The 26,529-nt window shown below is 45.7% G+C and overlaps 1 protein-coding gene across 1 annotated transcript in view; it reads right to left on the bottom strand.

Moving 5' to 3' along the window:
• The window catches only part of ZNF277 (zinc finger protein 277), a 602,005-nt gene extending 576,526 nt beyond the window's left edge, over positions 1-25,479 (bottom strand). The window contains exon 1 of the mRNA XM_086919306.1: positions 25,388-25,479. Coding sequence (XP_086775432.1) covers positions 25,388-25,430 — 43 coding nt within the window. The 5' untranslated portion in view covers positions 25,431-25,479. The remainder of the gene's footprint in view (positions 1-25,387) is intronic.
• Between the last annotated feature and the right edge of the window lie 1,050 nt (positions 25,480-26,529).

The following is a 26,529-nucleotide window of genomic DNA, read 5'->3' as shown; positions in this document are numbered from 1 at the left end:
GAGCAGCTAAGGAGGAGATGCACTTGTAGGAATCAAGGTACAACAAATACCAGAAAAGATTTTAACTCGTCCTTATTCTTCGGGTAAAGGGCATCTCGTACAGCACTCAGCAAATTGTATTTAGGCCTAAACACATTCTCGGAAATGGAGTCCCCAAGGGAATCCACTGATGTCACACGGATTTGACACTTGGATTTTTGCACTGTCAACCCAGCATCCATCAGCCTCTTGAAGACGTCCCTGAGTGTTTGGTCATGGGTTTCAGCGGTTCGTCCGTACACCAGGATGTCGTCCTGGAAGCACATAGTTTATCCACGTCCTTTAGGATTTGGTGCATGATCTTCTGGAAGACCGCTGCAGCCGATGCCAGACCAAATGGCATTCTTTTGAATATGTATGCTCTGTGTGGGGTTATGAGTGCAGTGAGTGGTCTAGAGTCAGGGTGGAGATCTACTTGGTGGTAAGCCATGGAGAGATCGATGATGCTAAAGTACTTCGCCTTTCCCATGGTACTAAGCATTTCGTTTAAGTTTGGAAGTGGGTACCTTTCGACCCAGATGTTTTCATTAAGGCTCTGCAAGTCCACACATAAACTAATCCTTTCTCCATTGGTCTTGGATGCGATTACAATGGGTGCCAACCATTCAGAAGTGTGAATGGGTTGTATGATTCCCATTCTGCACAATCTCTTCAATTCCTTCTACAAGGGTTCCCTCATTAAATGTGGAACCGGGCGTAACTTGTGCACCGTGGGTCTGGCATTGGTTTTGAGTTTTAATCTTGTGAGGGAAATCATGGAGGAGGCCTAGTTTTTCATCAAATAATTTAGGGAACCCATCGCTTATACTGGTCCCAGCTTAGATGACATCTGTCAAAAGCACCTGATCTTGGTTATTGGGACCAAGAATTATACCTAACTCTTTCTGATGTTGCCATCCCAATAGATTGGACCCTGTCTCCACAATGTAGACCTTTCCCACTGTGCACCTTCCCTTGAACTCAATGTGCATTTCTTTCATTCCAACAAGGGGTATGGGTTCTTTGGTATAGCCTGTAGGCGAGATGTCTGGCTTCTTTAATGTGATACTCCCCCGTCTGTCCATGCTCACAAAATTGGTATGGTTCAATAAAGTAAATGGAGATCAGGAATCAGCATACATGGTGACAGCCTTTCTATTGAGCAGTACATAGAATTTGGGGTGGACTAAGGTAATACTTCCTATCGTGTCTTTTACCTGGACAACATATTTCATTTCATTGGGAGTGACACATTTAACTTTTTTGACCGCAAGACCTTCGTTACCCCACCCTCTCTGTTGTTGGGGTCACCTTTTCTGCCCACTCTGGTTAAATGCCCCCTTCTATTACACTTCTTACATGTCATACTTTTCGCTGGGCCTTGGATATTATTGGCTACGTGATTGCAGCTGCCACATCTGAAACAACTCAATTTACTTTCATTTAGTTGAGACTTGTTATGCAACCAATCCTTCCCCTTGAAAATGTCACCTTCCTCCTCACTCTCGTGTGCATTGGCTACTACATCTGTAGGAGAGCTCATCTCTTTGATGCACTTGGCAGTGTGTTCCTACTGGGCAATGGCAACTGCCTCCCTAACGGTGGGGTTCTTGGCTAACATTATTTCCTGCATGTACTTGTTGTTCGTGCAACGTACTAGCTGGTCCTTTATCAGAGAATCTGTGAGGTTACCAAAATCACACAATTTGCTTAGACCCCTTAGTGCTGCAATTTAATTAGTTACTGTCTCATGTTTCCCTTGTGATCTGCAGAAGAACCTGTGGCGTTCTAACACCACGTTGATTTTGTCACCAAAATGAGTTTCCAATGTGAGCATGGTGCTGGCAAAGATGTCCATGGCCTCTACTTCCCCTTCTCCTTCATTCTCAGGTTCAGGCAATGTTTCATAAATTTTCTGCCCATATACCCCGAAATTGTGTAGAAGGATATGCTGTTTCCGTAAAGGGGAAAAACGTTCCCCACCAATGGCAATTAAGTACAATTCAAACAATTTGACCGTGGTTCCAGTATATCTCAGGCTCTCCGTTCTCATTTAGGAACGATGGGAGTTGACTCATGCTCGCCACGGCCATCATCGTGCAGTAAAAAGGGAAATGGGCGCTGATCAGGATCCTTAAAATTGGCAAGCAACAGTGCGAGAAGGCTGAGGTCGCAGCTCAAAAGGACACAAAATGTAGCCCCCACCAGTCACTTTGCTCCCTAAACACCGAAAACAAACAGCTAGGTCTTCCCCCTGGGAGAATCTAAGGATAAAGCGGACTGTAAGTTTCCATGCAGACACGCACAGGCAGGTTCACTGCGCTTAAAGCTGCTGTGCTACCAATATTGCCACTTCCTAAGAGAAGGTAAAGACTCCTGGGGCAACCAGGGCTGATGTATGCACAAAAAAGAAGTCTCACCTTTCACTGGCAGGGGTCCTGTGATGGTGGTGCTGGCACCCACTGGGCTGGCTAAGTACAGCCCGTGAACCCGAAGCGTGTAAATCAGTGGTTGAGGCTGAGGATGAGAGAACCTCATACCACCAAATACTATACACCGGGAAGCGCGCAGACAAAACCCTTAAGCAGAGTTAATAGGCACAATCACCAGGTTCACACGAACACGGCGAGCTCAAATGGGGAAACCCGCTATTCTTTGAAATACTTGTGGGAATGCATCTCCGCATGACACATGCGCAGCAAGGTGGAAAAGCCACTGAGTGCACACGTCGGGAGAGGTAGTGTCTCCAGCACCATACAGGCAGGAAACTCTCTGCTGCCAGGAAATAGGCAAGATGCCTATAGCAGACTACGGAACTCCCTGAAGCGGCAATTAGAACCCTGAAATGTACGCAGGCAGGAAAGCTAACACTGAGGCTGCAACCAAAGGATCTGCTGACAGCTGCAGAAAGAAACTCCTCACAATAAGCTTGAAAATGTAGAAATCCTGTTAGGCGCCAGAAGGTTCTGATGCACAGCCGCCGAAAATGCTTGCAACGTGACAGGAACGCAGGATACGCTTACTGCTGGGCAAGGAACCTCCCCACAAGCGATCCTCCAGGGAGGGAAAAATCCTGTCAGGCACCCATGAGTCAGCCTCCGCAACGGCCAGGCAAGGATCGGAGATGCTCTCAGCACGTTCACAGTAGCAGGTGAACAAAAGTGGTCCTCAGGCACAGCAGGGACTACCTTCAAGCCTCGATGACAGTTGAGTGGGACACAATCCCAACCAGACGTGGTACACAGAAGGTGTAGTACTTATTCGCACCTTAGACCGACGGCAGATAGGAGCAAATAAATACCAGCTATTCCACCACCAAGTTCATTCCACAGACTCGGGTCCTCAGTTCGCTTTCTGCTTCCTTGCGCTAATTCCCACAGCTGCAGATGGAGAGAGCACACAAAGAGGAGATGGCCAAACTGCACCAAGCTCAGTAGATCATCGCCAGTGTTGAAAGTATCACCAATAGACGAGGTAAGAACTCTGGTGCATCACCAACATTCTAAAGCAGGCTCCCAATGGAGAGTCCACTGGGGAAAAAGGGAAGGGGTGGACAGGGTTATACCATAGGGGGTAAAGAGGGAGAGAGAGGTGGAGTATAACAGAAACCCAATAGTTTGATATCTTCATGTATGAACGCAAAATGTGAACGTGAGAATGGACATAAGGAAGGTTGACATGAAAGAGAAGTGAGAAGGATGGAGGGCTGGAAGAAGTGGTTTGATGAGAGGAATGGGGTGAAAGTGACTAAGGTGAGAGTGGATGAGAATTAGAAGACCAGGATTGTCACCAGGGGAAAAATATTTACGTCCTTTTAGAGTGATTAAACTGTAACACAGCATTAAAGATGAGTGACTCACGGATATGGAATCTTAATAGAGTGGTGGTGGTGAGAGCAGAGGGAGAAGTGGGGAAAGCAGATGATGTGAGGGAAGACCAAAGAAGAGAAGAGAACAAAAATAGAGTGGAATTGAGAAGGAGCAATAGGAAGGCAGAAGCACCCAAGTACTTGGAAGAGTACTGTAGGGAATGATAGCCTCCTTCTGCTAATTAAATATTATTCATATTTTACATTTGATATGTATTACCCATTTCATTAATGTGATTTTGTCTGCTTCTTCAGTTCATGGTGTGTTTTTTTGCCATGCTGTAATGTTTATATGTACCTGTTTGCTTTGACTGGTACATCCTTTGATTTGTTGTACACTTAACTGCTATTCTTTATGCTAACCCGTAGTTATTGTTAACCTGTATATTAGTGGATGAGATTGTTAGTTACTGTAAGCAAGCATTGGTAAATGCTTTAGTTTCTCCTATGTGATTAATATTAATTTTTGTTGTTGCTGTAAGATTTATCTTGGCGGGCATTTGTATAATATAAGTTACTGAAACTTCATAAAAGTGTTATGACTTGTTTATTGAGAAAGCCAATATACTGTACAGTAGATGGTGGTGGTAATATGATACAGGAAGATTAGGTAAATGGCAGAGGGTCAAAGAAAAAATAATACGCATGGCCAAGCACTTTTGATATGTATGCCTTACTCGAGCAAGCTCATGAACTAAACTTGGAAAGAGCTGTGAAATGCTCTCACCGCATCTCAAGAGAACTGGAAAAAAAGAATAAAGAATATAAGACATACAATATTCCATACAAAGAACTGGGTCACCTGTAAGTGTCTGTGCAAGTTCATGTTGTATAAAGCAGCAGGTTTGAAAGCTCTGAAGCAGATGATAAAAGGCAATGCAAATATAACACAGTGCCCGTCATTGGAGCAGGGAACAAAGGTGTTCAGAATACATGCTCATCCAGTCCTTGGCCTCTCTACATTTTGCCTGTGACACCGTCCCTTGTAACTCAACCTCCTTCCTGCTGCAACTCTAGGTCACGAATGCCAATTGTAATTGTAATTCTGTGCAAAATTGTGTGGAGGAGTAACACAGCTATTAACACATTTACAGTGCTTAAGAAATAGAAATGTTGTGCTTACAGGTGAGCGGGTCCTTAGTGTCTGTAAGGAAGTGAAGAAGATGCAAGGAAATACTTGCCCGAAAGAGTGATAAAAGGTGCATACGAGGAAAGAGATGATGATGTGTGAAATAAAAAGATGGAGCTTTTCTTAAAGATTTTGCAGGAGAAACAAGCATTGAAAATGCAATAGGTCTTGCCTTTAATTAAGTTAAAGCCATTTGCTTTGCTAATGGTATTGTATAGCAAAGCAAATGGCTTTACCGTAACTGAAGATACTGCAGTTTGCCGCTTTGTGTGTCTCCACTCCTCCGGCATTATGAAACAATACATTGCCTTTACGCCAGCGTGTTTGTTTCAGCAGTGTGCGCGGCGACGTTGCGGCCGTGAAAGCGTTTGACAACCTGCAAGCTTGCCATAAGTTTTACGTGACAACTGTGTGGAAGTCATGATGAGGCAAATGAAAGAGAGGCCGGCCCGCCCCGCTCTTAACGTGGCACCCCCGGCTTCAGCACTCATCCCTACAAAACAGGGCGCTATTTAGCTATGTGGGTGCTGTAAATTTTCACTTATCCACAGCATTGATTTTTCCCTTTTTAAGTCGGTGTTTCAATCACTTTGGAGCAGAAATACTGCATCGTTGCTAGTCAGTCACATATTTACAGCTCTTGTGTTTTACATCCCTTTGGCAGCTGGGTTGCAGCTTTCAGGGTGTCACAACAAGACACAAGGCCATAACCCAGAAGACCATAGAAACACAAAAAAATTCCCTTATCCAGTCAGGATGTCCTGTCTACCCTATTTAGAGTGTATATACTTGCATACACCGGAAAGGCCACAAATTTTTGGCTGATGTCCCGCATATGCCAGACTTGTAATCTCGGCCGAAGTTGCACTTGAGAGCTGCTTCTGCCCCCCTGCATGGAACATGGGGTATCCAAACCAAGGGCATGAGCAAATAATTGGGTGGTCAATTTGGAGGAGCGGATTTGGGCAGTGAAGTCGAGGTAGGTGAGCATTATTATGAAATAACACAAAACTTTAAATAAAGGTTTTTAAAAAAACACAAAATGTAAGCATGAAGTACAAAACAATGGACAAGACAGTGTTAGTTAACAAAGATAAGGCACTGACTTTTCCTGGGGCCTGGAAGATATCATAGTTTTACAACAGCCATATAGGTTGGGGCAGTAATAAATAGTTGTATTTTCAGGAACAGCAAGGGTGGGTTTCTGACTCCAAGATCTAAAATGATCCTTGTAAGATAAGAGTGCAGGGTTCTCGGGGTGCTGTGGCATCAAGAAAAGAGATCACAAAATGTCCTGTCTTACACAAAGATTTAGATCATCTATTGTGAAGTGTATTATTTATCCCTGTTACTTTAAAGAGGTGTAGTGGAATGTATATGCATCAGGTCACACTGGGAATAGAAGCATGTACAAATATGTTAAAATTCAATTGATCTTTTCTTAATTCTGTGGTGTATATTTTGCACGTCTCACGTGAAGCTCAATTAGAACGAACTCTGTGTGACTAACAAGGTCGGACTGGCCTCAAGGACAATATGGCAGTTTCTGACCAGCTGTTCCAGCAGGTCTGGTTTATGGCCTACTGGGCCAGTTTAGCCATGGGTTTCCCTGATATTAAGACAAACATCACCAGCAGCAAGCTCAGATCGGTGCAGTGTTACATTCCTCGCAAAACACCTAAACAGCGTGTCCTTACTAACTACAAGCATTGGGAATGCACTAGGTCTCGCATTTTTGGGAGCTAGAGCTATTGGCATTGCTAACCTCACCCGAAAGTAACGTACCTCAGAGATAAAAAGAAAGAACATGGAAATATGCTCCGTGGGCAACAGCAAACACACTCATATTTAATCTGTCAAATACATTCCAGTAACAAATGGCAGCCTTGCAGATGCTTTAAATATGCAAAAAAAAGGTAAAACGGGGCAACGTCCGGCCGTAAAGGCCTAGTAATGAAATGCGTGTTTAGTGAGCGCACGTGGTGAAATAACATGAGTTTACACACGCTGTTTCTAAATGTATTATTTATAAACACGGAGGGGAGGGTAGGCTGAGAGCTCAGGGCTGGGCAGGGAGGGATCTCTGAGGCCCACAGCAGACTTCACATCGCACAGTGAATGCTTCAACGAGTTACTGTAATGCTGGAGCATGCAACTACAGTGCACTATAATTATATACAATGCACTATAATTAAATACAAACCGCAACTACAGTGCACTATAAATGAATACAATTCGGTACGCAATAAAATAAAGTATAAAAGAAACAGCCTTACCTGAACAAAAGAAAAAGCAGTGGCATTCTTCTGAGTTAACAAATGGCTCACACACACACACGCTGTTGGAAAGGAACGCTGCCGATAGTCACATCAATTGCATGCAGTCTAGTAAGTTCACTAGCTGTAAGGGTACACCAGGGTTGAAACACAGCTGTGTGAATTACAGTCCTACGCCGTCTATTACATTTAAAGACTCGCTTGGAATATTTACTCTAAGTTCCTGTGGTGTCCGCATTTGAAACAACTCCTGACATCACTAGCCAGGACATTTTTTTTTAACATGTCCGTAACAAAAGCCATGCCGTGCTCTGGGGGCAATTTACAACTATAGGGTCTGCTTCATAAGAACAGTGACTCTGCCCTTGTTTTAACTGTTATACATTAAAAACAAGGAGGAAAGAGAGGGTTAATGAACTGCACATGCCGCTGCTGCTGGAGTAAACAGAGGCAGGCAGGGGGGAGTTCAGGTGCTGGAGGGCGAGGTCTCTGATGTGAGAAACCCTCAGCTGACTGTGTGTGTGTGGTTGGAGGGTGGGGGGCGGACTCCGAGCGCGAGGAGTGAGGGGGGAGCCCCAAACAGGCAGACAGAAGGGATTATCAATGCCTTTGTGCCTTTATGAACCTGAGCGAAGGGAAATGAAAATGCCCCAGAACACGGCATGGCTTTTGTTACGGACATAAGTAAAACAAGTCACAAGTAGCGTTCGCAAGCACCATGGTCTTCGTACAGTGCCGATGCGGCCTGGTTATAGCTATCCTTAAAATAAAACAGTACATAAATATCGTCCATGCACCACAAACTCCCCCTGAAAACAAAACCTGCGTGAAGTTCAAAACTTGAAATAATGTAGCCCGTAGGGAAAACTCGCGCATGCGCTGTGTTAATACTCGATGATCTGCAGTCTGCACACTCTCAGCCAAACCGTTTCGGTGACGGGTTTTGTGAGCAGATGCGCATGTAGGGTTTGTTTACCTCCCGACCCTGCTCCTCTTACGAGCTGCAGGGCAGCGCCCGGTCCCTGCAGTAACCACCATGGCGGACATTGAAGAATGGGTGGTAGAGAGCGTCTTCGGATTCCTGCAGAGCCCCTTGTGGGCCGCGCCAGAGCTGGATTTCCTGGAGCAGTGATGCTCGGGTGAGGCGGGGCGGAGGGCGTCGCCCCTTGGAGGTGCCTCAGGTGAGGGGAGCCGCAATGGTGCTAAGTAGGCCGTATTCGTCAATCACTGAACATCTGGTGCTCTTTTATTTACAATTGTTCGCAGAACTGTCCCTGGCGCAGGAAGGAGGTCGAAGATTTCAAACGAGCTACCACCAACTTTCTTTCCATCTTTTATAAGTCGCCTACAATATCGATTTCAACTCTTCTTTAGCGAGTAGATGTACTCTTTTTTTCTTACCCATTTAAATCGACACTTCTGAACTTTCTTTAGACGTTAATACTTAGGAGTGTTGACGCGAAAGTGAAACTGCATGCTTTTGACTCAGGACAGGAGATGTGCGCGTGGCTGGACGTCCGTGTCCACAGACCAGAATCGCCGTGCGTGCCCCGGTCTGTCTCCCTTGAAAGGCAACTCCACGACAATAGGTCTCGAGAGCGAGACCTAAAAAAGATACATTTCTCAGAGGGTTGAGATGGTGGGAAGGGGATTACGTCTAATTATAAAACTCTAAAGACCACTATCCCAGATCTCAGAAACAGAAAGCTAATAGAGGAACCACAGTGGTGGTCAGGTGGCATGCAACGGAAAGCACAAGATTTCAGTTTAGCTGTTTTAAGCCATACCCTCAATTCCATAGGCCATGCCTCTGAGAAAGCATTAGCTTTAATGGCCACGGCACATTTAGAACAAAACACACACATTTATCCTCCCTTTTAAAGCCTTTAAAACAGGTGTCTTATACAGACAGAAAGTGAAACTAATGTCAGCAACTTGTAATTTACTGTACAAAGGAAAACCTGCACAATAATGATAGCAAATAACTGATTCTACTACAAAATGTAGGCCTAGTGATTACAGGGTTGTTGTGTGTTTCGGCTGCGGAGAGCACACTAAAGTAGCAAAGTAATCAAAGACATAAGTAAAACTGTAAATGGCAGTGGTGCAGAGACTTATAAAGATAAAACGATGGGAAAGTCACAGCAGCACGGGGATCATACACTCACATTGATGACAGCGGTAAAATTCACGTATTAGCGAGCTGCGGCCAGATAAGAGAAGGAAAGGTCTGTTCCTAGCAACTACACTTGGCAACGTGATTGGTAAAATGCAGTTGTTCCCTGCTATCATCCTACGGTGCCGTCTACCCCGGCTGTCACAGCTGGGGAGTAAGGGGAGTAAGGGGGAGGGGGAAGAGGGGAGGGGGCCGGTATACACTTTAACCCCTAGAGAGGTAGGTCTCTGCATAGTACAAGAAGAGGCGAGCCCGAAGTGCTCAGAAAAGCCGGGGTTCACTGGGAGAAAGAGTAGCTACTGCAACTGCTTGGTAGAGTCGTTTTCGGGGTGTCAGGCAATGCTGAAAGGATGTTGGTGCAGCTCAGTGCGCTTCTGTGGAAAGTTTACTGTCAGCTACTAAACACGCCCGCACCAGCCTTCCGACAGATGTAAACCTGGAGAAAGGACGGCGGAAGACGTTTATTCAGAGGAACGCATTTAAGGGTACGGTCGTAAAATGTTATTCCTATTTTTCGAATCTTCAGCAGCACCCTGAGGGCAGCCACTCCTGCAAGTTCGCCTGCATCAGGACCCTCACCAAACCCACTAACTCCAAACACAGCTCCAACTCTAAAGTGCATCCTGCTGAACACCCGCTCGGTCCACAGACACGCCACTGAACTCTGGGACCTACTCGACACTGCATAGCCGGACGTCGCCTTCCTTACAGAAACCTGGATGAACGCCTCATCAGCGCCCGACATCTCCATAGCCATCCCGGACGCTTACAAGATCATCCGAAAAGAGCGCACCAACCAAACAGGAGGAGGCATCGCCATCGTCCATAAGAACACCATCCGAATCACGACCAGCTCCGACGATAACCTTGCTACCGCCAAACACCTTCACTTCCAGATCCTCACCGACCCCAGGACCACACTTAGAGGCACCCTCATCTACAGACCACCAGGAACCCGCACACAATTCAACGAAGACATCACTGACTTCGTCAGCCCACATGCCCTCACCTCCGAGAACTCAACTTCCACCTGGAAAAGAAAAACGACAGAAACACCACCACACTCCTGGACAACCTGAACAATCTCGGACTGAAACAACTTGTTGACACCCCCACCCACCTTGCCGGACACACGCTCGACCCTATCTTCACCTCCAGCAAACACATCTCCTTCGATCACACCACAGCTCTCCAGGCGTAGACGGGCTTACCTTTGGCGCACCTTCGGCGCGACTGGGGCGCGACCGCTGCGCGTGAACGCTGCGCGCAGAAGCATCTGTCATAAGTGGAATGTGGAGAGGGGAGGGGCGAGGGAGGATCAGCTGGGAGGCGGGGCGGAGATCCGGGCTGGGGGGCACAACAACAAAATGGCTGCAAGCCAAAAGGCGATCAGGACGAGATTGGGGCACAGGTAAAGCTAATAGCGGTCAAACCACCAGTGAAATCGGCACAATCAGGCACAAATCGGCAAGCAGGCAAAGGCAGCAATGTGCAATTAATAAATAAACAATGCGCAGTCTAGCAGCACAGCGGGACTATGAAATCGAAAGGCAGAGGCAGCAATGTACAATTAATAAATAAACAATGCGCAGTCTCGAATTAGGCAATGGCAGTGCGAGGACGATGCTTCCAGGTCACAGAGCAGAGCAGCTTAACAGAAACGAGTGCAGCAGTAGCAGTGCGAGCAGCGCTACGATACCAGGTCAGGGCTGGGAGCAGCGTGGGGAGCGACCGCCTTCAAGAAGCTCAGGATGGTCACAGCGCTAAGTGCGAAGGAACAGGCTCAATACTTTCAGTGGGAGGGAGGATCAGCTGGGAGGAGGGAGCGGGGCGGAGAGCCGGGCTGGGGGGCACAACAACAAAATGGCTGCAAGCCAAAAGGCGACCAGGACGAGATTGGGGCACAGGTAAAGCTAATGGCGGTCAAAACACCAGTGAAATCGGCACAATCAGGCACAAATCGGCAAGCAGGCAAAGGCAGCAAATTGCAATTAATAGATAAACAATGCGCAGTCTAGCGGCACAGCGGGACTATGAAATCGAAAGGCAGAGGCAGCAATGTACAATTAATAAATAAACAATGCGCAGTCTCGAATTAGGCAATGGCAGTGCGAGGACGATGCTTCCAGGTCACAGAGCAGAGCAGCTTAACCCAAACGAGTGCAGCAGTAGCACTGCGAGCAGCGCTACGATACCAGGTCAGGGCTGGGAGCAGCGTGCAAGCGCAGTGCAGGCAAAACATCAAAAAAAAAAGTTCTGCTTCAAAAGCGGATGAAATCAGTACTTGGGCGACAGGAGACTCATAAGACAAACACACGAGGAAGAGCCAGAAATAATATGCTATAGCCAATAGAAATGGAGGAAAAGTAAGAGGCAAGCACAAGAACCAATTGAAAGCAAGGGCAGGATGTAAGCCCCTTTTAACACCATCGCTGCTGATGGTTTTCCCCTCCTATGCGGACTATGAATTTTTCCCATTGTTCATGACGAGCTCAGCTCGTCATAAGCACAGCTCAACCGTGCCTCATGACGAGCTGAGCTCGTCATGAGCATCGAAGGGATTAAGATTTATATTTTCAATAGATTTCACACGCACAGAGCAAGTACTGCACAGGCAAAACCTGAAAAAGGTACGATGTGTGGTAACTATGACATTCATGGTAACTAAGGCAGTTGGGGATGTGTTGGTTCAAACTAGGAACTGACGGCACAGCTGATAGCTGGAATGATTCACCTGTCATAAAAACTACATTGACGGACTCCGAGTGCATAACTAACTGTAAGGTTTTCAATTTGATTATGACTGACATTTCTAGGTTGTCAGTACGGTTATGGTTACTTGGAGTAACACTTTTCCTACTAGCAAAACAAAGTAGGTAAAAGATTACCCATTTTTATGTCTAGCGCCTAGCGTTGCAGTGCGTAGCACTACTCGTGCAGCGCAAGACCTCTTGAAAGGGATTCTGAAAGCTGACCACACGCTTGTGTGTGTGATCATGCTTTCCCACGCTGCCATTGGCTTGAGCATTTTTACAGAAATAAGGCACGCCATTGGGCAAAGGCAGGCGCATGTCCCGCGTCTGCTCCGCCCATTCCCGACGGTGGCCAGCACGCGTCGCCGCACACGTTCGCCTAGCTGCTGCGCTCCCTCCTACCGCTCATCTGTGGTGCGCGCGCGCCACTAGTTTCCGTTCCCGGCCCTGCTCCTCTGTGGTGCGAATGCGCCACTGGTGTTTAGAGAAGCATACTGCAGAGCATTTCTCCTCACAGGCGATAACTTCCGCATCCCCGCCCACTTGTGCAGGGAATCCTTTCGCAACAGGGCTGTTGTGCCTGTTTCATTTTAGAGTCCAGGCTATTCATTGGGCTCCCTGTGTTGGAAGGAATCTACCCTTGCGTTTTCCAGGAAGCGCAGTAAATGAACGGGTGGAAGAAACGCTCTAGCCTTTAAATCCGGTGCAAATAAAATAGGCAATCTGTCAGAGGGCGAGAGGGGGGGCTAAAACATGCCTAGCGCCTTGAAGGAGAACATTAGCGACAATGAGCGCTATCTCATGCAGTTACGATATAGCAGGATAATCCTGGAACCCTCGACAGCATGTGTCAGAGGGGGGCTCATCATCATCTTAAATCTGAAGTTTGACGGCGTCACAGCCCCCTGCTGCAGCGCCCAGTGTCTAACAGCACCACGGCAGCCGCAAAGCGATGTAAATGAACGGACGGAAGAAACGCTCTAGCCTTTAAATCCCGTGCAAATAAAATAGGCAATCTGTCAGAGGGCGAGAAGGGGGCTAAAACATGCCTAGCGCCTTGAAGGAGCGCATTAGCGACAATGATGTTCGCTTCTGGTGAGGTAGGCCGCCATATTCGAAGGGGATCTGTTGTAATCACTGGCACTGACCCCAAATCTACATCGGGTATCTGAATGTAGTCTCCCCGTGCCTAACAAAATTAATGCGTCCTTGTGAAATGTAACTGGCGCTCATGTAAAGCGCTGCAATACTTTCGGGTTGAGTTCCCGCTACATAAAACTGCAAAAAAAAATGTTGCAAAGGTCAAACATTGGCGAGAATTCTTGGGTTTTTAAGACGAGCAACTGACCAATCAATCAATCAATCATGAAATTTAAAGAGCGCACTACTCACCCGCGAGGGTCCCAAGGCGCTTGGATGGGGGGGGTCCGCTACTGCTTGAAAAGCCAGGTCTTGAGGTGCTTCCTGGAGGCGAGATGGTCCTGGGTCAGTCGTAGGTGGGTGGGGAGGGTGTTCCACGTCTTGGCCGCTAGGTAGGTGAAGGATCTTCCTCCGGTGGTGGTTCTGCGGATCCGTGGAACGGTGGCGATGGCGCGCCTGGCGGAGCGGAGCTGGCGGGTGGGTGTGTAGAACGAGAGGCGGTTGTTGAGGTATTAGGGGACCCGTGTTGTGGAGAGCTTTGTGTGCGTGGGTGAGGAGTCTGAACGTGATCCTCTTGCTGACGGGGAGCCAGTGTAGGTCTCTCAGGTGGGCGGAGATGTGGCTGTGTCGGGGGATGTCCAGGACGAGTCGAGTGGATGCGTTTTGTATGCGCTGGAGTCTTTTCTGAAGTTTGGCATAGAGAGCGTTCCCGTAGTCCAGCCGGCTGGTGACGAGGGCCTGGGTGACTGTCTTCCTGGTTCCGGTGGGGATCCAGCGGAAGATCTTTCAGAGCATGCGGAGGGTGTTGACGCAGGAGGAGGCGACGGCGTTGACTTGCCTGGTAATCGTGAGGGAGGAGTCGAGAATTAAACCCAGGTAATCGTGAGGGAGGAGTCGAGGATTAAACCCAGGTTGCGTGCGTGGTCCGTGGGCTTGGGGGAGGTGCCCAGAGCCAGGGGCCACCAGGAGTCGTCCTAGGCGGAGATGGAAGAGCGGAGGATGAGGACTTCCGTCTTGTCTGAGTTCACTTTCAGCCGGCTGAGCTTCATCCATTCTGCGAAGTCTTTCATTCAATCCTGGAAGCTGGCCTTGGCGGTGGTGGGGTCGTTGGTGAGGGAGAGAATTAGTTGGGTATCATCGGCGGTCTGATGGTGTCATAGCCCCCTGCTGCAGCGCACAGTGTCTAACATCACTGCAGCAGCCACGAAGCGCTGTAAATGAATGGACAGAAGAAACGCTCTAGCCTTTAAATCCCGTGCAACTAAAATAAGCAATATGTCAGAGGGCTAGTGGGGGGGCTAATACATGCCTAGCGACGATTATCTTTTCAGGACTGAGCCAAAGGCTGTGTTCAAAGGTTATTCCTGCAGTGATCACGTGGCTTCAGATCTTAGCGCCTGGTTGGTAAACAGAGAGGACACAGATCTAATCACTCATTCTGTCCCTAGAGCATGCGCACTGCATACCAACCAGCAGCAGCCGAGGCCACGGGGGAAGGGAGGCGTGACGTGCCCAATAATGGCTGATGGTCATAGGCTGTCAATGTATGCTTGCAATGCACAAGGACGAGACTCAGGCAGCACAATTCAGTGCACAAGTGAGATTAATGATGCATGCTGGATCTTGTAGTTTGCTGCACCCCGTATCAGTAAGACATTTCTTTTTTTATAAAATTATTAGCACTGGTAGCAAGCGTTTGTGGTCTTTTTCTTCCTTTTTTTAGTCATTACCGTGTTTTTGGGGTACTCAAACAAGGAGCGGCACTATAACGTTTGTGTCTGAGCACATGGTCCTTAGCACATACTGGTGGTGTGCTGAATATTTACAGTGCATGATGACTGATTTGCAGAGTTGGTTTACTACACTGTTCCGGGCATTTCGCTCTTTCATGCCATTGATAGAACTAGATTATTTTAGAAACGAGTCACGTTCCTTACAATGTGGTAATTGGCATATTATTGGGTTTACAGCTTCCCCTGAAGAAGAGTGGAATAATCCGAAATACATTGGTAATTACACACAAGTCATGATTTGCCATTCTGCTAATAACTTTAGGAATGTATTCAAAGTCAATAATAATGTGATGCACCATTGTTGGAATATTATGCACCGACAAGGGTATAAACAAGCATTTGCAATACAATACGTCTCGCATTTACGCGAGTTTAAGCTATTGGCACTTTAAATGACAATGCCTTTTTATTTTTGTATTTTAAAACATAAAAGGCATTGTCATTTACAATGCTAATAGCTTAAACTCGTTTTTTTTTGTTATGTAGAATAGATGAAAGCTATCACACAGTCGGGAAAACGCACAGCATGAGGTTTACTAACCAAACAAATGCGGAGAATGTGTACGCACAGCATGAGGTTTAATATGCCCCATAGTGTGAACAGGTCCTTGGGTCCTTGAAAACCTCAAGAGTGTTTCACTTACGCTGTTCTTCCTACTAACATATTCATTGTTACGGTGATGAGGACTCATTTCAGGAAATATTAAATTGAAAGTCCGATTTTGTTATACATATTTGTAATGCAATTGCATAATAGGTTTTTTACAGAGTCTGGTTCACAAACTGCTTTGTGCACCATAGTTGAGCTAATTTTCATATTGTAATTCATGAAACTGGATTTTGTTAATTTTACAATGGCAGAAAATAAGCCAGCATGGTGGATTTTCCACAGTCTCACCTCCAGTACCTGTGTATGGTGTGTTGCTTCCGGTGGCGCTAGTGAGCAACTGCAACCAGCGAGCCGCAGGTGTGGACGAAACCGTGGACGAAACCGTGAGGAGCCGTGAGGTGCCGCGAGGAGCCCAAGCAGGGGCGGGACAGCAGGGCTGGACAGCGGCAGCAGCCCCCGGGCACCCGGCAATCGGCAATCGGCAATCACCATCCTGCATCCGGCGCATCGTGTGCAGCACCGGCGGCGGTCACTAGCGGCGGCGGAAGAGGAGAGGTGAGCAAGAGATGAAGGCGGAGGTGGAAGAGAGGAGTGAGCGCGGCCCTACGGCCCCCGCCTCGCCTCGTCTTGCCGTTCATCGCATTGCCCGCATCGCCATGGGCCAGTGCCTGTGGTGAGCGTTTGTCAAACTGCCATCAAAGCCAATAGGTCACTGCTAGCTTTGATGCACAAGAACCTGTCAGCAGAGCGAGTTCAGAGGACGTTTGTGGAGTTCGGATCTCGGAGCTTGTGCCAGGCAGCGACACCGGTGAAGCAGAGAAACGCCGGTCAGAGGTGACCGCTCCCCTCCCTTCCTTCCTTCCCTCCCTACAGGCACAGGCCAAAGCTAAGCACAGCTGGAAACAATCCTGGCTGGTGAAAGCGGTCCAGTTTAGAAAGGAGGGCGAATTGACAGGACCAGTAAAACAAACAAACAAAGACAAAACCAACAAACATACAGATATCTAACAAATCAGAAAATACAATTCAATACAATTTTTTTTTTCTCCTTAAAATTGGCAAAAAGACTAAAAACAATAACGACCATCCCCAAAAAGAAAAAAAAAACTCATAGCTCCGCCCTAAGCAAAAAAAGGAAAAAAAACCTTCGCCATAGCATCAAGTCGCAAGGCGGGTGGGCAACAACCCAACAATGAGGTCTGGAAGAATAAGGGGGGATGAGTGTAAAGAGAAAAAATCACCATCTAACCCCAAAAAACCCCAAAAAGAAATGGAGATGGAACCAGAAATAGAAACGGAGGTCATAAAGGCGATGGTCATGGAGGACAACAGTATAGCATCAGGTTCTACGCAGGAAGGAATGTCACCTACGGAGCCGAGGCAAACAAATAGCGACAAGCAGTACGCGACGGAAGGCGTAACACAGGGCATTACAGCCATCTCCGGATCCGCAAGCTCAAAGTCAACTGTCAGCAAAAAAGCGACTGAGACAGCCCCGCCTGTTACTAACGAAGGCGGCAAGAAGGGCATACCACCTGCACCAAAAAGGCACTATTCATGCCCAAACAGCAGTAAACGGGCATTGATCACCGACTTCCTAAAAGTGGCCACAAAAACTGCGAAAAACAACCAGGAATGCGACGACCATAAACAATTCGCACATTTACAAGATACCAGTCCTAGCATTGACACCTTTGACGGCCCAAGTGAAGCCGATACGAATATCCCCCTCGATAAGTGCATCATGAGTCGCATTAATGAAAAAGCAAAACCTTGGGCGATAGGTCCAGACCTGGATCACGCATCAGAAGGCGAAACCCATGGCCCCCAAACTCTAAAAATCATACCCCTCTCAGAAGGTGGTCACATCCATAAAGTCAACGCCATAGAAGCAGAAATACATCATCAGCCGCTCATCCTAGTATCACAGCCGAAGGGGCAACAACAACTGTTACCAAGCCATAATGGTCTTAACGGTAACAAAGAAGCTATCTCAACACATCAGACAAGCACGGGCCTTCTAAGCCCCTTCGGTACCACACACATGCTGTCGCCGGCCCTACTCGCAGACGACCCGGTCAAAGCAATAACCAACAAGCATTATTCACCGGAATCTGTCTATCAAAGTAGTATAAAATCACCGCCCTCAAGGCAACAAGATGACATATTTCTTAGTCTAAAAAATCTCGAAAATTCTCCCATGATGCCGCAGTCGCAAAATAGGGAGATAGTACACGAAATTCCAGCCTCTCAGGTTTCTACCCAAGTTGGCCTGTTAAACATTCTAGCTATCTACGTACAGGGGGTGGAACAAAAGCTGCAAAACCTAAATGAAATGATAGAGCGGGTGCAGCAAGACCGAGAAACATGCTACCTAACAAACCATTGCCATTGCACGCAAATCATAGACCAACTAGCCGTAGTTCCAAATTTAATGTCCGAACTACTGGGGGTCGTCAGGGACACCTCAGCACAGACTAATCCACCATCAAAGAAATTCAGAGAAGCCCAGCAGGAACTGGATCAGGTTTACCCAAGTCCCCCAAAAGAGCACAATGTAAAAGCAGGGGGGCTCAACAGTGCTCTAACACCCGAAAGCACAAAAACATTACAGTTAAAAACCGTTTCTGAAAATGTAGCCATCTCAATCAGCTCATCAGCTGATCCTTGCAACAATCCACTTGCAAAAGAAGCAATTACTAAAGCCCCACTATCAAAGCGGGAGAGGAAACGACTAAGAAAGTCAAGAAAGGGAAAACAAACAAGACATGCACCAACCATAATCAGTACCACAATGGAGCAAAATGTTACCCAAAGCGAAGACGATACACCAACAATAAACACAGAGAAAGCAAGCCTGGTGGTCGACACAGTTTTATCTACCAATAAGCCTACCAACACAACAATTCAAAAGCAACCAAAAATGGAACACTCGCAGCCAGCAAACGTATATAGCATATTCAAACCCATAGAAAAGGTAGAGAATCGGCATGTAACATCACAGCCCACTCAAATCCCAACAAACACTACCAGACGCAACACATTAGTCACATTAGAACCCGTCAAAACCAGCTCAAATTACGTAATTTGGCCTAATGAGGGAGACAGCAAGGATGGGTGCATCGCCGACAAAATATACAGGATTCACAGGGAAAGCAGTGTTCCAACCACTGCAACAAACAATGATATACCTCCTCTAAACACCGCATGCAACACTCAGAATCCTCGCCCGTCCACTGCGGGACAACCCTCAGAGGGAAATGAACTTAAAAAAAGCCATCACACAGAGGTGGTCCTTTCCGACAGCAATAACTGTTACTACAAAAAGCTGCATTTCATCCCTCATTTCGAATCGAGGGGAACCCATGACATCCTTAATAGAAGTGTAATACTAAAACTGCTCAAAGCACTCCCGTCCCTGCGTCATATTGAGACGGAGAACCTTGAAAGCGTCTAATTCAGCCCTAATCCCGACCCATCCGGTCGAGAAATCACCATAGTAAGCTTTACTGATAACTCCATCACAGAGCAAATCTGGCAGCAGCAGGTTTTATTTGCTAAATGGGGTATAGAACTAACAAAACCAACGCCCGCCCGCTATCCTACCCCACTTCAACAACTAAAGTCATCAGAGAGTTTGTTGAGAGGTGCGAAAGGCCCAGAACACCAAAGCCCAAGAATTGGCAAAGACCAAGACGGGAGGAAAATAACCATAACCTTCGTTCATCCTGAAGCAGGAAAACACACAGGGCAAAGGAAACAGAACCCAGCTGGAACCCGCCAATGCACGGCATGAACAAACCCTTTCAAAGCAAAAATAACAGACCACGGGTGCAACATTTGCTCTTGGAACATAAATGGCCTGAGCTCAAAAGTAGAAGATCCGGACTTCATGGAATTTCTCAAAAAACACGATTTAATTCTTCTCCAAGAGACATGGCAAACAAATCCTTCACCAATAGTAGGTTACAAAGAATATCTTAACCCGGCCCAGAAGGACTCGAAATATGGTAGAGCTAAAGGAGGGCTTTCAATCTATGTCTCGACCCACATCTCCTGGCAGGCCACGGAAGTAGATTTAGATACAACATGGATGCTATGTATCAAATTAACAGCCCCGACCTTCGGTAGCCTACTAATATTGAATATATACATCCACCCATCATCCAAACAAAAGAGATTGAATATTGACACTCTAGCAGCAACACTGGATACATTAAAACTGGCTCACCCACACTCCAACATAATTTTATCAGGAGATTTCAACATGAAATTACAAAATCTAAGGAAAGATAGTCCAACAGGCCATGTTCCACCTAGCAAACAACGTGACACACATGGTAACAGATGTGCCTCTCTCTTGGAAGAAAGATCATTGGGCGTGTTAAACCGACAAGTGACATCAGAGAGCCACCAAGCATATACCCGAGTAACGCAGAGAACATGCTCCATCATTGACTATTCATTATCAAACCTAGACCTTCTTCCCCACATCACAAACTTTGAAATAAAAGATAGGTCAGAAAGCGATCATCACCCACAAACCTTCACTTTACTCGTAAATATGGCCGACCCCGCAAAAGACAAAGAGATGTCCCAATTCACAAAATGTTACAATTTGAAACGTCTAATTTGGAAAAAGGAAAATATCGGTGACATCATGGCCACATGCATAACCCTTTCGGAGAGTTTTAAAGTCAATCCATCATGCATAAAGGCTTGGGAAATCTTTGCTCAAGACCTAAACAAAGATTTCTCAAAAAATGGCCGCAAACCAGGCAGACCAGAAGGGATAGGGTGGTTCACCACCAGTTTAAGGAAACAAAAAAACCAATTGAATAAACATCTAAGGCATCTGCGAACTCGAGGCCCAGAATCTACTCAGGACATTCTCTCACTAATATCAAATGCAAGAAAAAACCTCAAAAGAGACTGCAAGGCAGCCAAGAAAGCCTTCAGAGAAGAACTCTGGGCAAAACTCCTCCATGCCAGCAACCAAAAAGACTCTAAGCTCTTCTGGGATATAATCAACCAGCTATCGAACGGCAAGAACAGGCACTTCAACTCTGACGTAATGGAGGACACTTGGAAAGCACACATCGAGCAAACATATAATGACACCCTACCCTCAGGAGCTACAAATCAGGAAATCCCCACTGCAGAAACAGTTGATGACACACCAACAATCGAACTGTCAGAACCACCTCTGCAGATTTCCCAAGATCGGGTCCTTAAAACCATAAAAAATCTAAGGCCTGAAGGAGCCCCAGGACCTAACGGATTGCCTAACGCATTATTCCGGCATGATCCCTTATTCTGGTCTGATATCCTTACTCCATTATTCACACATGCACTATTGTCAGGTACGATCCCAGACTCCTGGAGAGGAAGCATCCTTAATCCTATACATAAATCTGGTCCACGTTCAGATCCTGCCAATTACAGATTGATCGCACTCATCGATGTTGAAGCCAAAATCTACGCCTCCAACCTGCTGGCAGAGTTAGAAGACTGGGTGAGCCACACAAACTTGATGCCAAACACACAAACAGGATTCCGGCCTGGAATGGGCACCCTCACCAATATCTCTGCGGTCACACTCCTCGCCAATCAAGCCATGGCCAAATCCCGCTCCCTCTATGCCTGCTTTATTGACCTTAAAGCAGCATTTGATAAAGTACAGAGGCAAAGCTATGGGCCAAAATGCAAAGCTTGGGCGCGCCAACAAAACCTTTGGAGGCAATTATCAACCTTTACTTGGATACATGGGTCCAAATCAAAAAAGGAGACGGGTGCAGCATAACAAGTAAGATTCAAACTAAAAACGGGCTGAAACAGGGGTGCGTGCTGGCCCCCTGCCTCTTTAACATCTACACCGCCGACCTCGAGAAATACCTTCAACAAGTCCAAACCGACCCCCCAAAACTGGGCAAAATACCAATCACCAGCCTTCAATACGCAGATGATATTGTCCTTCTATCACAAACACTGATAGGCCTTCAACGATCAATGACCCAACTAGGAGCATATACCATTGCATCCCAATTAACAATCAATCGCAAGAAAACTAAGGTGCTGTGCTTCTCAAAACATCATAAAAAAGGGTCAAAAGGCAAATTCATCTGGAACCTGGGTGACAAACCAATAACCCAGGTGGAATCTTACAAATATCTAGGGTTTCAACTTGACCAAAACCTTAACTTCAAACACCAGCTGAATCAAGTGAGAACGAAAGCAAAACAACTTCTCTACGCCTTTAAAACTTTACAAAGGAAATTAAAAGGCAGCTCAACAGGCCATGTGTTGAAGGTAATCGCAGCCAAATTTATACCAACCATATCATACGGGTCAGAAATAATGCATACAATAGACGCAGCCGCCCTTAATCAAGCCCAATCAAGCTTCTTCAAGAGGTTGTTCTTAATCCCCCAGCACATTTCTCAAACTCCGATTCGACTGGAATACGGGCTAAAAAATCAGAAACCAGCCAGACAAGGGGCGGTCATTAAATACTACTGGCGGATGAGGCAAGCAGAAGATAACACATTAGCCCACTCCTGCTGGGAAGAAATCGAAAAGCAAGCGATGTTAAATAATTCCATCGTCACGGTCCTAAAAGGTTCACTCAAGGACTTACACCTCGAAGGGGTATGGCACACAAACACCCCTTTTTCTGGCTTCAAAAAGGCAGTAAACAGCGCAACCAAACAAATTTCACAGCTAATGGATAAAACCGCATTTTCAAAGAAAAAACACGCTTGGGCAGTGATTAGTTCTTACCAGTCGCTCAAACCACAACCATACTTGTTAGACCATTTTTCACAACATAAAAAACACTATCTGACCATGCTACGACTGGGGTCATTCCCTACGAAGGACCTAACCCCAAAATGGAAACAAGTATGGTCAACAAAAGAATGCCGGCTGTGCGGACAAGGAGAAGAGAGCCTCTTACATCTACTATGCATCTGCCCTACACTACTAGAAATTCGGAAAAGGGTCCTCCGCAAGTTGCTGATAAAAAATCAGCTACGGACATGCAGTGCGGCAGTTATACATTGTCTTGGAGGCCACTCCATTGAACTTTCTTGCAAAGCCATTATGCTTTGGAAAATGGCAGCCAAAGAATTAGACAACAAACAAGAATGAACTGGAGTGGTTCAGTTTAGACCACTTGGACCCTTGTTCATCCCCTGCATTAACACAAATTCTGGGCCCCTGGTGTACCGCATCGCCTCTCTCTGTTCAAAACTTCTTTTAACATGAAAGTTTTACTTAATGTATTTTCTATGGACGATTATTCAGGTCATGACAACATTGTGTTTTCATTTCTTTTCTGTTAGCTCCTTTTTAACCCTCAACATTTTATCCAATTAAGTAACCTTGTTTCTTTTTTTACATGTTTGTATCATTGAACTTTCTCCATTCTTTTATGATTTTTAACGAGATCAAATAAAAGTATTTTTGACTGACTGACTGACTGGTGGATTTTCCACAGTCATAATTTACTGGTCATAGCATGGAACAAAGTTTTTCTCTGGGGTGGGTCAAGGTTTGTGAATATATAATACACATACACAATACATAATATAAAGTATAATACATTCCCTAACACATACAGTACACAAAACAGCAAACATATCCAGCTAAATATAAACAGTGCCAAATTCTCTAACTAATGAGAGGCCTGTTGCAAAGCAAATGCTTGTTTTCTATGTTAATGGCCTCAAAATATCTGACACCCCTCCTTAAGTGTGTTTGCACCAACTGAAAGTGAAGTCTAGAACGTACAACTTGCCCATGACCCCTGCTACTCACACTTAATAATTAAGGACAGCCCCACGCGACACCCCCCTCTTACCCCCTCCCCCCCCCATATTACTTTTTTTTCATGTCTGGTGGTAATTGAAAAACAGGCCAGTACAACATGGTGTGTGCTTGTAAACTCGAGATTATCTGGGGTATTCTGGTCACTGCTTCCCTTTGAGTCTTCACCCCCCACTCTTTAAATTGTACATTCCTCATATAAAGTTTACGGGCAACCAGTGTTGTCTGTGCAATCTTCCCGTAAAGCGATATCGGCAGGAGAAAAAAGTGTTTTAAAAAGTATGTCTTCAGAATGTTTATTCAACATTTAAATATGCTAATAACGAAACACCATTATGATACATAAGTATGTCTATCTCGAAATGACGTTCTTATAAAAAAAAGTTATTTTAACATTTGGTCTTATAAACACATTGACTTCTAGAGCAACAGCACACTTACCTGTCTAGCATGTGGGGTCATTATTTCGTTGGCCACTTGCAATTTATGCTGTACTGGGGCTCTCAGTTGGAGGGGTGAGTGTAAGGGGCGTTGGAGGAGCTCTCAACCGCCAGAAAGAAGGTGATGCCGGTGGGAAAGCTGCTGGGCCAATGCAATAAAGACAGCAGCTTTCCCACCGACCTTATATAAACTTATTTTGACTTGTATTTATTTTGGTTGTCTATTTACTTACTTATATGTTATTGTGCCACCTCCTCTGATATGTCTGTAAAACTTATGTTTTGTCCCAAATTTTTGTTGTGAATTTTGACCTTCTGTCCTGAATTTCTATCCTGAATTTTGACCCTTTGTCCTGAATTTTTACACTGACCGTCCTGAATTTGCACCATGCCAGTTGATAACCCTATTGGCCCAGGACAGGAACGAGTGTGTCTGTTACAGAAGCCAGGTATCGGACCTGATCATTCTACTGTTGGGACAGGACAGAGTCGGGTGAGGCTACGGAAGTGTACCCTCGCTCCTCTCAGCGCTTTATTTCTTCTGGAGAATCAAAGCCACCACGGGTAGGTAACAAGAAGTCTGTGGGTGCCAGTAACTGACAAAACACTTAACTGCAAAGAAAGGGAGGCTCGCAAGCTTTTCCAGGTTAACAGGGTAAGCAGTTCCCAGGGTAACAGTGCTCTCCAATAGGGCCGAGAACCTAAAATGATTGACATCGTGTATAAACAAAAGACCGCTGCAGGGGGAGAGCATTATTCACTCAGCTTAGCCATGCCAAGTTTCATGCATATGCGTGATAATGTCCGTTACTTGCGGGGATGCAGATATATCACTGATGGGCGTTACATTAACCCAAGATGCGAGGCACTTTTCAGGTCTGCAGTAGTGGCGTGCTCTGCATTTCGTAAGGATTTGCTTTTCAACAAGGATGAAGTCTGCAACGCTTGTGCGTGTTGTGTAAATATATAACTCTCCCTCAACAGAAATTCGTTTTTTCCCCTTCTTGATGTTCGTCTTTTTCACTACAACATCATAAAATACTCTCAATCGCCACTGTTTGTCTTTTTAAATTATTGTTGAGGTGTTCCTTAATGTTGTCATGTAAAGTAAAGGAATGTCCTCTACTAACATTTCTGTGAAAGGAAGGGATTTGCGATCATTCTTGGGAGTTGACAGCGACAGGATACCCCCCTGGGTGACAGTGTGCTCCACACACCAGCACAACATGATCTCTTTTAGATGAAGCTTCTAGAGAAACGGACGGAAACGAATCATTGGCATACATAGAATTTAGCAATGTCAGTAAATAGTATACACAACTGGATCTGTGTCGCGCTGAAACAAGTAATCACATACCTGTTCCAGTGCCCGTTAAACTTGCCTTTTCAGATGAGGCCATGTTACTTGTAGTATTGCTTTCAACGTGATATCTGGCAGCATTGCATCGAGCCTTTGAAAAGGAAGCGGGAACAACTATAGAAAGAAGCCCGAAAGGCGTCGAATCTTCCTAAAGACGTGGATAGGTAAGGGAAAGCCAATAGGTTTCTTAAAATGGTAGGTGGGTGCGCAGGAAAATGTTTTCACTGTTTTCGATAATAACATTGTAGTTTGAAATATGTATTTATAACCTTTTATTTAAAACACTAATTTCACAAGGAATCACTTCATTTGAGCATCGTGATAAACTTCTCATTTCTATTACATTTTTTTTAAAATATTCATCTAGGAAAATGAATTTCATATCGGTTCTAATTGCAACACCAAGCGAGGTACAGCACCCATGCGCTTTCTAGGTATAGACAAGCGGGACTAAAGGACAGTAAGATTCTAACTAGAAATAGAAAACGGGCACTGTTGGTGAACCTTACACTCGGCCCAACAATGCTGTGATAAGACAGTGTTGTAAAGTAGGTACGGACCAAAGTGGAGTACATTACGTGTTTATTGAAATGTATATATTATAAAGGGCCACAGAGAACAGCTGGGGCAGAGGCAGTATAATCACAAGGAGGGAAAGGGAAATATGACGGGGCTCCGGGTGACGTCACTTAAATACATTCCTAGCATTCCAAAATGGCGGTAAGAAAATATTTTGGGGAGGGGGTGAAGAGATGACAGCAACACCAGGTAAAGTGAATAACGCTTTTATTCATAAATATCCTGATAGCAGAGGTACTGTTATGTTGCCCTTTAATTCTTTTAGAATGTTTCTGTATGTATTCTACTGTATCCTAGTTTCCCCTCCCTAGCAACTATGGTAGTTGCTGATGAAGAAGTCCTGTGTAGGTTGTTCCCTACCTTGCTCCTGTGTTCCTTCAATAAACTACACTTTTAATCTTATTTGTGTAGCTTCAACTTTACAATTTTGGCGACTTGGCTTCAAGGAACACCAGGAATCTAAAGAACCCATTATTTCTACAATTTTCTTCTTATTTTTTTTTTCAAAAAAAAAAGAGAAACTTAAAGGAAAATTCATCCTTGATACTTCTAAGGATAAC

Source organism: Lissotriton vulgaris, chromosome 1_1, assembly GCF_964263255.1.
Source record: "Lissotriton vulgaris chromosome 1_1, aLisVul1.2, whole genome shotgun sequence".
NCBI lineage: Eukaryota > Metazoa > Chordata > Amphibia > Caudata > Salamandridae > Lissotriton > Lissotriton vulgaris.
The sequence above is the reverse complement of the archived record's forward strand: the minus strand, read 5'-3'. Positions and strand labels throughout refer to the sequence as shown.